The sequence below is a fragment of the Haliaeetus leucocephalus genome, unplaced genomic scaffold (genome assembly GCF_000737465.1).
Source record: "Haliaeetus leucocephalus isolate CR32 unplaced genomic scaffold, Haliaeetus_leucocephalus-4.0 Scaffold932, whole genome shotgun sequence".
Taxonomy (NCBI): Eukaryota; Metazoa; Chordata; class Aves; order Accipitriformes; family Accipitridae; genus Haliaeetus; species Haliaeetus leucocephalus.
In genome coordinates, this window is record NW_010973368.1 from 6506377 (window position 1) to 6520697 (window position 14321).

General features: G+C 37.5%; 1 protein-coding gene across 1 annotated transcript in view; it reads right to left on the minus strand.

The window, feature by feature from the left end:
* Positions 1-12789: 12789 nt before the first annotated feature.
* The window catches only part of CEP128 (centrosomal protein 128kDa), a 141359-nt gene continuing 139827 nt past the window's right edge, over positions 12790-14321 (minus strand). Inside the window, exon 24 of the mRNA XM_010583791.1 lies at positions 12790-14292. Coding sequence (XP_010582093.1) covers positions 14186-14292 — 107 coding nt within the window. The 3' untranslated portion in view covers positions 12790-14185. The remainder of the gene's footprint in view (positions 14293-14321) is intronic.

Consider the following 14321-nt stretch of genomic DNA (forward strand, 5'->3'; position numbering starts at 1 on the left):
AATGAGCAAGAAGGAAATGCACAGGCAGTGGAAAAGGAACAGGTATCCTGGGAAGAGTATAGGGCTGTTGCCTGGTTGTGTAGGGATGGGGTCAGGAAGGCCAAGGCACAGCTGGAGCTCAAGTTGGCAAGGGATGCAAAGAATAAGAAGGGCTTCTGTAGGTATGTCAGCCAGAAAAGAAAGGTCAAAGAAAGCATAACCCCCCTGATGAATATGACTGGCAAACTGGTAACAACAGATAAGAAGGCTGAGGTACTCAAGAACTTCTCTGCTTCAGTCTTCACTAGCAATCTCTCATCCCACACCCCTTGAGCAGACAGACTGCAAGACAGGGACTGGGGGAGCAAAGTCCCTTCTACCGTATGAGAAGATCAGGTTCGTTACCACCTGAGGAACCTGAACATACCTAAGACTATGGGACCTGACAAGATGCATCCCAGAGTCCTGAGGGAATTAGATGATGTAGTTGCCAAGGCACTCTCCATGACATTTGAAAAGTCATGGCAGTCAGGTGAAGTCCCTGGTGACTGGAAAAATGGAAACATTACACCCATTTTTAAAAAGGGTAGAAAGGAGGACCCCAGGAACTACTGACCTGTCAGCCTCATATCTGTGCCTGGGAAGACCATGGAACATATCCTCCTAGAAGCTATATTAAGGCACATGGAGGAGAGGGAGGTGATTTGAGGCAGCCAGCATGGCTTCACTAAGGGCAAGTCTTGCCTGACCAACCTAGTAGCCTTCTATCATGGAGTGACTACATCAGTGGACAAGGGAAGAGCCACTAATATCATCTATCTGGACTTCTGTAAGGCCTTTGACACAGTCCCCCACAACATCCTTCTCTCTAAATTGGAGAGATATGGATTTGATGGGTGGACTCTTTGGCAGATAAGGAATTGGCTGGATGGTTGCACTCAAAGAGTAGTGGTCAATGGCTCAATGTCCGGATGGAGATCAGTGATGAGTGGTGTCCCTCAGGGGCCCGTACTGGGACCAGTACTGTATAATATCTTCATCAATGACATAGACAGTGGGATCGAGTGTACCCTCTCAAATTTGCAGACCCCACCAAGCTGAGTGGTGCTGTTGACATACCTGAGGGATGGGATGCCATCCAGAGGGACCTGGACAAGCTCAAGAAGTGGGCCCATGTGAAGTTCATGAGGTTCAAAGAGGCCAAGCGCAAGGTCCTGCACATGGGTCAGGGCAACTCCCAGTATCAATACAGGCTGGGGGTTGAAGGGATTGAGAGCAGCCCTGCAGAGAAGGACTTGGGGGTACTGGTGTATGAAAAGCTGGACATGAGTCAGCAACACACGCTCACAGCCCAGAAAGCCAACCATATCCTGGGCTGCATCAAAAGAAACGTGGCAGGTCAAGAGAGGGGATTCTCCTCCTCTACTCCACTCTGGTGAGAACCCCCCTGGAGTACTGCATCCAGCTCTGGAGCCCTCAGCACAGGAAGGACATGGACCTGTTGGAGCAGGTCCAGAGGAGGGCCACAAAAATGATCAGAGGGATGGAACACCTGTCCTATGAGGACAGGCTGGGAGAGTTGGGATTGTTTAGCCTGGAGAAGAGAAGGCTCTGGGGAGGCCTTATTGTGGCCTGTCAATACTTAAAGGGGGCTTATAAGAAAGATGGGGACAGACTTTTTAGTAGAGCCTGTTGTGATAGGACAAGGGTAATGGTTTTAAACTAAAAGTGGGTAGATTCAGACTAGATACAAGGAAGAAACTTTTTACAATGAGGGTGGTGAAACACTGGCACAGGTTGCCCAGAGAGGTGGTAGATGCCCCAGCCCTAGAAACATTCAAGGTCAGGTTGAACAGGGCTCTGAGCAGCCTGATCTAGTTGAAGATGTCCCTGTTCATTGCAGGGGGTTTGGACTAGATGACCTTTAAATATCCCTTCCAACCCAAACTGATTCCATGAAAGTCTTTCTCCCCATTGTTACTATTGTTAAGACTATGTAATTTATATGTAAGCAATGTGATTAAAAAATGTGGACCAACAAATACAATTATAGATTTTATTATCTATAATAACAGAACTCAGGTTCTCTGCTGTATTTCCCTGGCCTGATCACTTTTGGACTAATCTATCCTTTCTCCCACAGAGAGCAGCAGTGCAAAAAAATGCAACATTGATATGAAGAAAGAATTCCATATCCCAGTGAAATGCCAGAGGGTAGAAAAAGTGTATGTAACAAATTAAACTGGAATTTGGCTAGAACTTCCAAGTTAAATCATGGAAGCTGGCAAAAACTCTCGAGAAGTTTGTCAAGAAAAGTGATGGCCAAAATCCTTACACTTTTTTTTAATAATCTCAGCTGAGAGCTATTACAACTTCATATGTTTTAGGCCAACCCACCCCTAAAATCCCAGAAAATGGGATTAGCAGTGGGCTAGCAGTAGCTGGAGCCAAAGACCACTTTTTTACAACCAAGGAAAAGATATAATTAATGTCAGTTACTAAATGTTCATTTTAAATATATTTTTTTAATGTAAGAATGTATTCAAAATATATTTCTGTAAAATATCTGCTTCAATAAAATATAAAACATTCACAGTAAAGTTTGTCCTTGACGCTGTTTCTGTGGCATCAGTGACTACTCCTGTTCATGTACTGCTTGTGTGTATGAAAACTTGCAAGTTCATGACTTCTATTGACATAGCTACAGGACGCTGTTAAGTATCAGCTGCTTTTTCAACCTTACTGACCTTAGTTTTACAGGTAAAATTAGAACCAACATCTGATGTGTATTGGTTTGTGTGGCAAGGTTTTGGTAGCGGGGGGGCTACAGGGGTGGCTTCTGTGAGAAGCTGCTGGAAGCTTCCCCCATGTCCGACAGAGCTAATGCCAGCCGGCTCCAGGACGGCCCTGCCGCTGGCCAAGGCCAAGCCCATCAGTGACGGTGGTAGCGCCTCTGGGATAGCAGATTTAAGAAGGGGGACAAAAAACTGCTGCACAACAGCAGCCAGAAGAGAGGAGTGAGAATATGTGCAAGAAACAACTCTGCAGACACCAAGGTCGGTGAAAAAACGGTCTGAGAAGGGAAAAAGATGTTTGCCATAAAACAACTACAGATCACAAAACTATGTAAAAGACATGCAAAACCTCTTAACTCCAAAAGGCAAGGGAATATGTAATTGAGGAGAACTGAATTAGTAAAATAATTACAGGCTTTCAATGAGTGATTTCTCAGGATATAAAGAAACTGTAGTTTGGCCATCTTGTCTTGAGAAACCAGAATAAGAAAACTTCTTTATATGGAACCATGCAACACATATTATTTTATTCTTGGTTTTACTTTGTATTTTAAAATATAATGCAAGGCTTTGCTTTTCCGTGAAATTTAGCTCTGTGGAACTTTCCAGCAACATTGATTTTTGTTCCATTAAATACTGAGATGGCTCAACCTCTGCATGTTTAACTGCAACCCATTCCACTGACTCCAGTGGTGCCTTTTATTTAAGGTAATAAAGAACTTACCCTGAAATCCAGATGAAGCACACATGGATAGACCCCACCCTGCAAGTGGACACCGTGAACCCCGCCTGACTTGGGCCTATAATGCAGGCATATGCATCTAACGTAGCTGTGGGGTTTCCCTTTTTAATAAATGGAGATCAAGTCAATATAGTTAGAGCAGTTCTCCACAACTCATTGTTTACTTTGAGGTGAGATGAATGATGCCACAGATCCCAGGTACTCTGTTGACTACAAAGGCAGATTCATTTAGATGGAGGCATGTGTTCTGTCCAAACCCAAGTTCAGTCAAATGAATCTCGTTCACACTCTGTAAGAGGCTATAGGCAGAACCACCTTGTCCCATTAAGGACACCTCTGGAAACACTCAGCGATTCATGGCCAATGTGAAGACCCACCCCTATTGTAACACTGTAATATGTTGCCAGATTTATTTTTTTCATCCATAGTGGTAAACAAATCTTTTACCTAAAAAAGTGACTTAAAGACACGCTTTTGAAGAAAACTACTGATTCTCACTGCAAAACTAGTGACCTTAGTTTTTAAACAAATTTTATAGTAGAAGAAAGAAAACAACCCCCCCCCCGAGCCTATTGTTCTTAGAGGCAAGTTAAAAAGCAAAATCGGACAACATAAATCCACATCACACATCTATATTTCACACATAACAAAAAAGATCAATTACATAAAACAGGTCTTTACAAAAGTTTGGCAGTGTTAAGCAAATGAATACAGATGCTATGCACTGCTTGGAAAAATAATTTATTTTGTTAGGTTACAAAAATGACAACGTTTCATGTTACACTTTAAATTACAAGCACAGCTAGCAACTTTGATCCTGCAAAGGTACTAACTATCTCCTGAGATGCAATAAACACTTGTGACCTTGCTTTCAGGAATAGCTTGGAGTAAGTCCCAAGTCAGCAAAAAGTAATGAAGTTTGATATTTTTGTTACTGCCTCATTGGCTAACATTTATATTCTGATTGCAGAAAGTAGGTACAAATGTTGTCATTAAATTAACATATGAACTTTCCAGGTAGAGCCTTAACCAAACTTAAACATACCTGCAGACTCTGTGTCAAGCTATCAGTTTGCAGCAACATACTCACAGCACAATAGACAGCTTTCATATACTTCATACTGTAATCACTTGACATGATCCCAGCACTTAGTATTCTGATTGGTAATTATACACGAGGTTTGATTCTGGCTTCATATTGGTATAAATCAGGCATAGGCATTCTGAAGTCAATGCAGCCACACAACAATAAAACTGGTGTGACACATGAGTCCAACCTCATGCATGTAACTGAGTATCATAAACTTCACGGGTTGATGAGGACCTGTGCTTCGGAATAACATGGTAACAAGCTTCTCCTTTTATACTTCTACAATGCCTTGTTCCTAAACCTGCAAGAGGGGTTCTGAAAATGCAAATTGTAGACTTAGTTTTATGTGCATCCATGTGATTCACAGAAAGTAATAGTCAAGCAGTAGTTTGGTTGGACTTGCTGATCCAACAGGGTCTTTTCCAACCTAAATGATTCTATGATTCTATATTTTTTTAATTCATTATGTAGTTCTCAAGACAGCTAAGTTGTTTTTCCCCCCTCAAGCTGGCAGATAATGGAAAAACTGGAATGCAAACACCTTGGGAAGCTATGTTGGAACAAAAATATCATAGGACAAAATAAAAAGATTTGTTAGAAAATGTCTAACAAATAGTCAAAACTGGTTTTATTTTGTGGGTCTTTTGTTAAAAAAAAAAGTCTATCAATAGTGTTGGTATTTGAATGTAAGGTATAATTAGCTTCTACCTACACATATGAAAATTCCCATTTTAGGTACTTAATGAATGACTAGATTTTGTTGAAAAACTGATAAATTGATGTGAAACAAAACATTTAGCAGTGAGTGTGAGATACAATTGATACACCTTAACAGGTGAACTCTCTCTCCTTTGAGAAGGTTTCATTATTTTGAAAAAGCTGTAGTAGCCCACATTGCAGTGGAACGAAGAGCTGTAATATTTCCAAATTTTGCAAATTTCATAAGCTTGTATTGATGCCATTTAGGAGTACAGCCATTTTCATTATATAACTAAATTTGGTTTAGTCTTCTTAAAAAATAAAAATACTTATACAAGAACCCAAATGAACTCAAAATCCCATTTCTCAGATTTTGAAAAAAAAACTAAAGTAGAAAAATGAGATAGTGCTAAATGATTCCAAATGTTTACAGTTTTGTATGAATTATTTTTATAAGATCATGGATTTTTCAGTAAGTATTTGTTGCTCAGCAGACCAGCACATGCTGTAGACTTGCAGACCTCCAAAATTTCTCCCTCCTTTTCTCAAACTTAGCATGAAATTGTAACTCCACTGGTCTTAGAGACCAGGCCTCTGCTAGCTTTGGTGTAGTCAGGATTTCCAAGCACAAAGGATTAATTTTCTTTTTGACCAGTAAATTTTTACAGTGTATGAATATGTTTATGTATGTCTATGTCTATAAGAAAGATATGTAATTATGTGAACAGGAGTATACATGACATCCGCATAGCTATTAAAAGTCTGAACACACCTTTACATTTAGAAATCAAGTTTGATGGAAACTGCAACAGCTCTGGTTACCACAGCAATGTCAGCTTCAACGTGCTGCCTTTTCTGGTGCATTTTACAGGAACAAAAAGCAGCAGCATGTTTATACGTACACACAGAATCAAACTCATGAGAAAGGAGGATAAACAAGATGAAAACTTAACAAAGAAAAGACAGATATACATTTTTTCACACAGATGTCCCTAATACCCTGCTGAGAGTTGAGCTTATATGGGAATGTGGTCAGGGAGCCTTTTCTATTAAATCAGGAACTCGACTCCTTGCTTAACTACTGGCAAAGGCCTTTCAAGGTCTTTATGTCAGGAAATAATTGCATGTTGAGGAATTTCATTCCACTATGCCTATCTCCATTACATTAACAGGTACAACAAGGTTTAGAGGTATGAAACCAACCTTTCTGACATCACACCAGTATACAGACATCCTGCATTTGTGTAATTCGTTGAAATTCTGCAGATTCTTTACGGTCACTTCACAGTGTACTGCAGTGGCAACAGTAGACTCGGAAATGTGATGTAATATGTTCAGTGTCACATGTATAAGATGCTTGGACAATCTTAGTTTTAAAATTTCCCAACCTAAATGGTAGAGCACAAGACTAATTTTGTTCCAGATTTAGAATACTAAATGTAAAAAACATTGTAATTTATTCAAATTAAATGAAACCAAAAGATCTGGAGGCAAATGACTCATGCATCAACCAAATTAATTAAGAGTGCTTGTAATGAGGTATCAGAATTAGCTGCTTTTTTAGTTATCCCCAAATTAAATAGAAACTGGCAGCATATAATGACAAAACATGTTCCAGAACTCAAAAGTGACTAACATATTTTTTTGTCACACTCTCCAAGGAAAGAAAAAATTTAAAAAATCAGCATTTGCTAATAAGCATATATAGAAATTTCAGCTTCAGAAGTGATTCACCTTCAAAACCACAGTAATACACTGAATGGACACTCTTACCTGCTCTCTAAATGTTTATCTATTTGTCACTTTCTTCTGGTAATGTAATACCAAGGCTCAAATTTGGACATCTGACTTATTTGTTAAAATATATTGTATCAGCCAGCACGCCATACGTAGCACATCAGCTATCACCAATGGATTATTTCAAGCCTAAGATTCAGTGCACAGTACACATAACAAAATTTCCCAAAGTATGGACATAATTAAGTCTAAATCAAAGCGAGCAATTCTTTCACAATAAGAGATGACACAAAGTGGGATTGATGTCTGCTGATTAATCTATTCAGGGGCTTCAAAGACAGTCTATAAAAAGCTGTGACTCTAGTGAAGTTTAAGAAATTACTCGCATTCTGGAAAAAGGAAGTGTTTCGTGACTGATACCTGATTTTTCCATTTCAACAGAGGTTTTTTTATCTACCAAATAATAAATTTTCCCACTTTTTTTTTTAAACTTTGTTGATTAGGCTTTTGTTAATCTTACAGACCTCTAATCAATCAACAGACAACATTCACGGCTAGTGAGCCTCACCACTGATGTAGCTCACACTGACTAAGGTTTCTGCATTTTCTAGCTTTATGACTGCACTGGAGACCTCTCCAGTGAAGACAAAACAAAAACCTCCATGGTTTCTGATGGACTTATTGACATTCTGTTAGTCAAAACATATAACAAAAATTCTGCCAGCTACATGATGTCTTCATGGTTGCAGCTGTTTGGATGAGATTGTGTTGTCAGTGCTGCACACAGCAGTGAAAGCCTCATTAAAAATGGTGCACTCATCGAGCTCCATACACAAAATAGCTTATGCCACAGATGCAAACTGCTCTTTTGGCCAGCAGTAAAACACAGCTCATCTTCATCATTTTCCACACTAAGTACAAAAGTGGGTCACTGGTGGTTTCTGTGAAGAGCCTAATGCCAGAACATAAATTGGGCTGGCTTCCCAGTTCAATGCTTGTTTAACAATGTGACACAGAAATCCACATTTGCAGAATGATACTGTGTCATCAGTTGGACTTGATGATCTTAAAGTTCTTTTCCAACCTAAACGATTCTATGATTCTATGATCATCTTTAGCAATTTTCAGTATTGCTTCTCAGAAATATTTTAGATGTCAGCAACTGTTTCTGCTGAGGGTAATTTGATACTGACACACTGAAGAAATACACTTTGTAATGTGAGGGGTTTTTAGGTTCTAGACTAAGCACTTAGGCAGATCTAAATTAGTTGTAGCCTCTTTTTCTGCCTGGAATCAATAATATTTCAGGGTTATTGTAGCAAAGTCTATCCTTTACTATTTTCCTCTACAAACTGATAGCAGAATGAATGGTAGCATTTAGAAAATCTAAACAAACATAGTAAGACACATTTACTTTTGCCTGTGGGATAATCTTTAAAACTACGCAGCATGTGATCCGATGTTAGTCAGTTTACCAAGTAGGTTTTATTTTAGTAAACAAATCAGAGTGGCAGAATTCATATGAAAAGAGATCGTGTTATAAGAAACAACTGCCTTCAAAATTAATGTCATTCCCTGGGCATATCAACTACCAAAATTATTAAAATGGGGTCTTCCGACGTACTAGTGCACTGTAGATGGCAGATGAGAAAAGCAGTCTAAGATCAAAACAACTCTGGTCTGAAGACAGATGAAAATAACAGACAATTCAGAAACAATTGCTGTACTTATTCAAGCAATACACCTATTAAGGAGCCATGTCCCTAAATAAAGAGAGCACAATTCTCCTAAAAGAGATGTCTTTATGCAGTTCTCGTATTTAAAGGTAATACTTTAATGAAAACATGTTAACAATCAGGTTCCAAAAATATTTAGCTCCAAAAAGCACCAAGTAGATACCTAAATAAAATGACTAGAAATTTTAAAAATATCATCACTGCATATTTTCTTAAGGCTCATGATATTACAGATTTTGCCACTATTAAGGCAAGAGAAAACAAGATCTCATTCTTACAGCCTGAGAAATGGCAGATGTGCAACTTCAGCTTCAACATTGAGAGCTATTGTTGTTAGCACAAATGATAAATGCTGGATGTTGCTGTATTTTAACCACAGCAATCTTTCATTTTTGTTGTCAACGTTCCCAGAGGCAGTAGTTTACAGATTTTTGAAAGACCGAGGTTATCAGATTCTGCTTTGCTGTACTTCTGTATGCAGCACTAAAATATTCTTCAGATTTAAAATCTAATTTAGCCCTTTACATAGAAAAGCAAAACAGTTCATACTCACAAATGCCTAGACATGCTTACTGAAAAGACTTGAGATGAGTTGTGCTAGAGTAGAAAGTATTTTAGTATGTAAAAAAAAAAAATTATCCAAGATGGAATCTTATTTAGGGATCACTGTTATTTAGGTGTAAATACTAGCTCTAAAGCAGTTTTTAAATTAAGACATCAAGAAAAAAAGTGTTCTGTAATTTTAATTTAATCATCAGCTGCTTTCCATTCCTCCCACTACTAGTTTTCCTCTACATCTGCTTCTAAATTCTACAATTAGATCAAAAACACAGGAATTTGTGTGATGTCCTCCTGCATATCCATTTTTGACAAGGCTGCATCCCCAGATATTGGCCTGTAGCTCACATTAACTTCAGTATCAATTACTTCTGTGAATTGAAGACAGGGCTTAGAGAGAGAGATAAATATATTACTAACACTCTTTGAACATGAAGAGTTTAACAGAGCCATGGTAAAATTCAATTGTAACAAGCAGTCCCGCATGAATTTATGAATAAATTCTTCTGCATGTTGTAGATATGAGAATGTATTCAGGTTTCATATTACTAATTTTTAGCCATAAAAATGGTATCAGTGTTACAAAAATACCTACTTGTTTACTTTCAGGGTCATACTGGCACTTTCATTCATGAAAAATCCATTCAGTGCTACACAGTGCAGAGACTATGCCTTGTAAACCAGAGATGAACTGATATGCAGATTCCTTAGCTCAAAAGTGTATTTTAGAATAGTATTTTCTTTGTTCTAAGGAATTTTAATATATCTTCTTTATTTACTTTGGTGGCATAGCAAGTAAAAATGTGGCTGAGGTTTGAATATCCAATGAGTACTATCACCATCACGGAAGATGGGCTGCCATCAAAAATTTGAGAAGTAAATGTAAGAAAATTGCCTTAGTTTACACTGTAAAATTTTATTTCTTATCCTGGACTAAGTTTTATTTTTATTTTGATGTTTCTTCTTAGGATGGCATAATTACATAATTAAAAAATAATTTTGAAAATTTAGTAAATACCACCTCAAAAGTAATTAAAAATAAGTGCTCTTAAGTCTGCTGTAAAACATTAAGGAATTGAAGGGCATAAAATTTAAAGGTTAGTCAAGTGACAATTATTTGATGCTGAAATAAAGGGCCAGTGCATTTCTGAAAGTACAATATTGAACCACTGTATTTCAGGACAGCATTAAAAACCCACAGATGCCTGATACTAGCTTGTTAAATCTGTATGTACTTTGTACATACATACAAATTTGCCTGATTTACCAAATGCTGAACAGAACAAAGAAACAAACCATCATTTTTAGGTTTGATACCACATTTTTTGACTATTGAAAACTATTGCTTTGGGCAAGAATCGAGGAACAGGTCATTAAAGGGGTAAAGTACTAAAAAAATCTGATTACCAGAAGGGAGAGCAATTCTTAAGATCTGAAATATACAAAATATTTTATTAAAAAATTATCTGGTTTTCCACTTTAAAAACTGAAACTGATCAGAGGACTATTACACCAGGCCAATATGGAAAAAATATTATTTCTTAAACCACAAAGGGACAGTTTCATATAATGTCATGAATGGAACTTTAGCCTTCAGTAAAAAGGAAACAAAATTCACTTTGTAATATGAACCTCTATCAAAGGTGGAAGAGAGACAAATATTACATGCTATCTGGACTGCCATGCCAAGAGGATAAATTTAAGAAAGAATTTACTGGCTTTGGAGTCCGTAAGCCTACTCATTAAAAATTCCTCTGTTTTTTTGTGGTTTGACTTCTTCCCTTCTGTTCCCCCAGCCCTTTTAGAAAATTTAAAAAAAGGATATAAAAGTCTGCTGAAAACCCAGTCACATGGCCAAAGGCAAATATACTAAGCACTGAGCATATTTAAAGTCTTAAAGCCAAAATTATTCACCTAGTAGACATTTCTGTTCTGCACTCTACAAAAATCGATTCAATACTTGATGTAATAATAAGGGAGTTCAGACTGCTTATCCTTAGTTTTCTAACACTATAAGGCAGTAGTGATACTGTTTTAAGGAAACATTCTTTAGATTTCTGAGTTGCAAGTGAGGAAAAATATGTATAAATACATAAAATGGTAAGAGCAATCAATGTCCAGATTTTTACAAATTCCTTAGGAAAAAAAGAGGACGTTATTTTTCCGTGTATTACTTCTCAGCTGAGACTCTTAAAGCACAATTTATTTACCAACAGGCACTTTACCTCAAAAATTGCTTCACCTTCAGTAAAGTGGGTTGGGCATACTTTTATCCATCAGCAATCCATGCATCAGACCTCATGTCCTGGTTTCAGCTGGGATAGAGTTAACTGTCTTCCTGGCAGCTGGTACAGTGCTAGGTTTTGGGTTCAGTATGAGAAGAATGTTGATAATGCTGATGTTTTCAGTTGTTGCTCAGTAGTGTCTAGTCTAAAGTCAAGGATTTTTCAGCTTCTGATGCCCAGCCAGCGAGAAAACTGGAGGGACACAAGAAGTTGGGATGGGACACAGCCAGGGCAGCTGACCCAAACTGGCCAAAGAGGTATTCCATAACATGTGATGTCACATCTGGTATATAAACTGGGAGGAGAGGGGGCAGGGAATCGCCGCTTGGGGACTAACTGGGTGTCGGTCGGCAGGTGGTGAGCAATCGCACTGCGCATCATTTGTACATTCCAATCCTTTTATTATTACTGTTGTCATTTTATTAGTGTTATCATTATCATTATTAGTTTCTTCTTTTCTGTCCTATTAAACCGTTCTTATCTCAACCCACGAGTTTTACTTCTTTTCCCGATTTTCTCCCCCATCCCACTGGGTGGGGGGGAGTGAGTGAGCAGCTGTGTGGTGCTTAGTTGCTGGCTGGGGTTAAACCACAACACCTCATTACAACATGAGGTATTTTGAGAGCATGATTTACTGTTTTATAATACATTTTAAAATGACCTTTCTATATTTTTAGCCATAAATTGTAGGTACCGTAAAGTCTGCAAGCTGGTGACATTTTATTTTGCAATTTTTTAATATTTCACCAGACAAACCAGCTAAAATATTTTAAACACCATATTTCCAGCTGTGCTCTGATCTAATTAAAAAAATAAATTACAAATGTTGGATATACTTAAAGTAAGTTTAGTTTATGGTAACTGTGGCTTGAGCTAAACACTGCTTCATGACATCCACACTCTTTGTAGACCATGACACAAACAGATATCTATTTGTTCTGCCTTCTCCAGAGTAGAAGTTTATTTGTTTATGTTTTTGTCTTGGCCCTGTCATTGCTGTTGAGATCAGAAGAGATGGATGGGCTGGTTTTGCTTTCTTGACCTTCTGAGTGAGCAGATGTGCCAGCAGTCTGCAAAAAGCCAATGCCAGCACTACAATACATACCATTATACACATAAAAAAGGTAAAGAAAACTTTTTTAACCATATTAGAATTTTTTTAAATTTTAAGTAATTTAAGTGTATAGAAAATGAAAGGAAAATGAATTCAATTTTTTTCTCATTTCCTTGTCTGATTTTGATGTTCTCAGCAAGAAGTTCTGTTTGAAACAGGCTGAATACAAGGGGATTGTCAAGTAAGTGCACTGTCCAGAGAATCCACTGGGACTGCAGAACACTTCTTCAGAAAATTTAAAAAAAAAAAAAAAAAAAAAAAAAAAAATAAAAATGTCCTGTTTTCAGGTGGCACAGAGTGACCTGCTTGTCACATGTCTGAGACACCTCCAGTGCTAAAAAAAGACAGTATTTCAGAGTAGAAGAAATATGAAAGAAGCCTACAAAACAAAATGGTTTCAATGGTGTTCATGTTGCTACAGTACTCTGATAGATTTGGCAAATTTTTTAAGGCAATTAGTAGCGATTCAACCAGAAGCACTAGAAAGGAGAATAAAATAATGACCATCCGAAACACTTGCACTTCTTTTGACAGCAGAAAATTCTGCTGCGATGTGCTGTTTGAGACCACAGTAACACAGAATTGTATCCAATTTGTTTAGAATAGAGCTATCAAAATAAATACAACTGTATGATATTGTATTTCCCTAACATTTTAAAATCAATATGACACATCTCTTCTAATAGAGAACAAAACAGAATACATAAATGATCAATGAACCCTGCTATTAAAATTGTCACAGCCACATAGCAGTGCCCTTCAACACGCTTACTACAGATGGGTGAGATTCAGGTGCTGTTAAGTGCCTTACCAGACGTCATCTGATAAAACTGTTCTGGTCAGAAGAATAATTCTAAACAGCTTATAACAGATATATGCTGAACCTGAAATCATGACATGAATTTCCACTGATTTTGAGGAAATTGTTTTGTTTAATATTTATGACTTCTCTCTTAAATAACTGTTGCAAACTGGAGAACCTAAAATCACAGATGTGTCTGCACAACATTGTATAATGACTCTCATAATAAATATTAGGACAAAGGTAATTTCCAAATACTTTTTCATTATTAATAATGTTATTAAATGTTATAAAACCCCAAATGTCAGTACAATTCCTGTACAAGGATAAATAACCTCATAGCAAAGATTAATATCACAGGTCTTTCATTTCATAATATTTCAGGAATACAATAAATTTAGTTTAGGAGGACTGCAGAAACAAATACAAGAGAATAGCATAATCCCAGAAAACCTTTGGTGTACAAGTTACATAAATTATCACAAGAGTTCATTAAACTCACTCTTGGTGCTCTTTCACTTAAGTGTTTGGCAATAGCGGAATCATTGAGGGTGCATCACTCTTATAGCAGATGGAATTACTACTGTTCAAAACCAAAAAAAGAGTGGAATGGAATTTACCACAGAGAAAGCTGGTGTATAAAATGTTCTACTGCTTCCCTCTTTCTGCTTGCAGCTTCATTTCACTGACAGCAATATCAGTGGAATCTTCCTTGGTGGCACTTGTATCAAAAGGAATCATTCTTTTCATAAGTGCTAGAAATAAGTCAGACAAAAAAAAGTAA